The 2,512-nt window shown below is 48.6% G+C and overlaps 1 protein-coding gene across 1 annotated transcript in view; it reads right to left on the reverse strand.

The window, feature by feature from the left end:
- Positions 1–2,120, reverse strand: part of LOC127626995 (zinc finger protein 503-like) — a 2,853-nt gene extending 733 nt beyond the window's left edge. Inside the window, exons 1-2 of the mRNA XM_052103178.1 lie at positions 1,713–2,120; positions 1–1,266 (exon numbers count right to left, since the gene is read on the reverse strand). The exon at positions 1–1,266 is cut by the window's left edge and continues 733 nt beyond it. Coding sequence (XP_051959138.1) covers positions 1–1,266; positions 1,713–1,922 — 1,476 coding nt within the window. The 5' untranslated portion in view covers positions 1,923–2,120. The remainder of the gene's footprint in view (positions 1,267–1,712) is intronic.
- Between the last annotated feature and the right edge of the window lie 392 nt (positions 2,121–2,512).

Genomic DNA, 2,512 nt, shown 5'->3' on the forward strand with positions numbered 1-2,512 from the left:
GGGGACCGGCACGGGCGCACCGGATGTCGGTAAAGGGCTTTTGGAATACGGGTGATACCGTGTGCCGAGCCCGAGTGCGTGATGCGGCGTCCTGAGTGCGAGCGGAGCCCCGTGCATATGACAGGCCATGGCCGTTAACGAGTTCGGATATCCTGACATGAGTTTCTCCGCGCCCATAAACGCGGTGTGAGTCCGCAAATGGCTCAGAAGTTCCTCCGAGGAAGAGAAGCGCTTGTCGCATGGTCCGTTCACAGACACCCAGTTACAAACATGCGACTGGGATTCGTTTGGAAGCATGAAGGCGTATGGGTACAGCGGGTGTCCCGGGAATGAGGGCGCGCAGGCGGATAGAGGGTGTAAAGGGTGGGTGGGGTACATGAGGGGGTATCCAGACTTTAAGGCCGTGGCTGTTGCGGTGTCGTGCGAGCTGTTGGATGATAAATGGCTGGCGCAGTGATAGCTCATGCAGAACGGGTCTCGGCACAGGCTGGTGGACATGATGGATGGCGGGGAGGCTCCGGAGAGGGGACTCGACCCCGCCTTACTGCTGAGAGAGCCCGCAGTGCCCGACAGCTGAGCATTAATCAATTGACTGCTGCTACTGCTGGACTTGCTCGGATCTAGAGCCACCCCATGGGGCAAAAAGGGCTGATGGTAGCTGGCATACGCACCCGTTAGGGCTCCATGGTAGGGTAGTCCGGCAGGCGAGATGGGGAATACGGAGTGCCCGGTTCTATAGGGCGACACCGGTGCTACAAGCCCTGATCCGAGCGCAGATGACGCAGTTATTCTATCAGATGTGGAGGGTTTTGAAGCGTCCTGTGGTTTGTTCGTACTGGTATCGCTTTTGCTTTCAGAACTGGATCTACTGGAATCAGTAGACCCAGAGTTTTCAAGTGAAGCTCTTTTATTCACATCGCTCTCCCTTTTCCCCGCTTTATCTCTAGATTCCGGGCGTCCGGCTTGCGGAGAGCCAGAGCTGCATGAGCTCGGGCTGGCCGTCCGTGGCGTAACCGGCCGGCAGATGGCGCTCGGCACACGGAAACCAGATTTATCTCCACCCGAATCTTTTCTCTCCGATGACTTGGAGTATGGCTTGAAACAAGATTTGTCCTCGGCCCCGATGTCACTGATCTTGAGCGGGCTGGATTTGGAGTCCTTGTCCGAGGTGACCGCGGAGAGTTTCGTTACGGACGGGGTGTCGGACTTCCCGATTTGGGAACATGTTTGCGCAAGGAGGGCAAGTGGACTCTTTTTGGCATCCAGCTGTGAAAATACAATGAATGCTTGACATTAGCACTGTGAAGAGAATTAGAAAAAAATAAAATAATAATAATTGACGCTATCCACATTCAATTTGCGTTATATGCGCATTTGCGCTCCACGGTTGCGCACAGACATTTATAGACCAAACATGCCATATTATAGTCTTTTTTTCTTTAATTAATGCTCTTGCAATGTAAGGCTTTTTGGCATGTCAACAAAGCTTCCTGAATCTGAAATCTAAAACACTGCAGAGGCATTAAATCAAATGTCAAGACCGCTTTTATTGCCTATAGAGTTGCTATATGGCAATTCTGTAGGCAACAGTCTTTTTATCGTTCCATAATGCGTATTTATAGGGTTAAATATATCCTCTGGAAAATATTGGCAGATTCTTCAGGGGAGGAAAGCTGTATATTAAATGCATTAAGCGTTAAAAATAAACGTACCTCGATGGGAATGACTGGAGAGGACTGTAAAGGTTGGAGATAGTCCGGGTGCAGAATGTGTCCTGTCCGCGCAGCGAGCATTTTCAACACTTTCACGGGGAATCGGTTCGCGGGAGGCAGTGAGTGCAGCAACGGATTATGGGTTCGGTTCTTCTCCCACACTAGATTGCCCACACTAAATAAAGCACACCCCGTTGGCAATGTGATCATGTCCCACTTCTCTCTGCGTACACATCTGTAAGATTAACACATAGTATCCGCCCAAGAAAACAAACAAAGGTGTCCAAACAATATGGGAAGATCTCAAAATAATCCTTAAAGGTATTTGCTGAGAAACGCGTAAAAGGAGAGTCCGAAGCGCATGGCAGCCTAACTGCGAGTTTACCCTTGTGTTATGCACTATTTTCAGCTGAGCTCAAACACTTCGCGTCCACACGCACCCCGAGATTAAATCCTTAACTCTCCTCCAATCAGAGCGCTCCGTGTGGTGATTGACAGGTCAAATGGGCGTGACGTAGCGACGTGGGCGTTCGTTTTGGCCGTATCAAGGTAAAAACATTCTCGCTCATAAACACATAGCCAAAGTAAGAGCAATATCTATCCAAATGGGCAAAATAAACACTAGTGATATGTAAAATGTGTCTGATAGTTTTATTTATTGGCACTATTGTTTTTATGCCTGAGCGTAAAAATAATTAATTTAGAGATGGAACCATAAATGTCATATATGAATATTAAATAAGGCATACAAAAATATGCACTGTCGGCTATACTATACTATACTATAGCCTTCTATACTA

This window comes from Xyrauchen texanus, chromosome 33 (assembly GCF_025860055.1).
Source record: "Xyrauchen texanus isolate HMW12.3.18 chromosome 33, RBS_HiC_50CHRs, whole genome shotgun sequence".
Lineage (NCBI taxonomy): Eukaryota > Metazoa > Chordata > Actinopteri > Cypriniformes > Catostomidae > Xyrauchen > Xyrauchen texanus.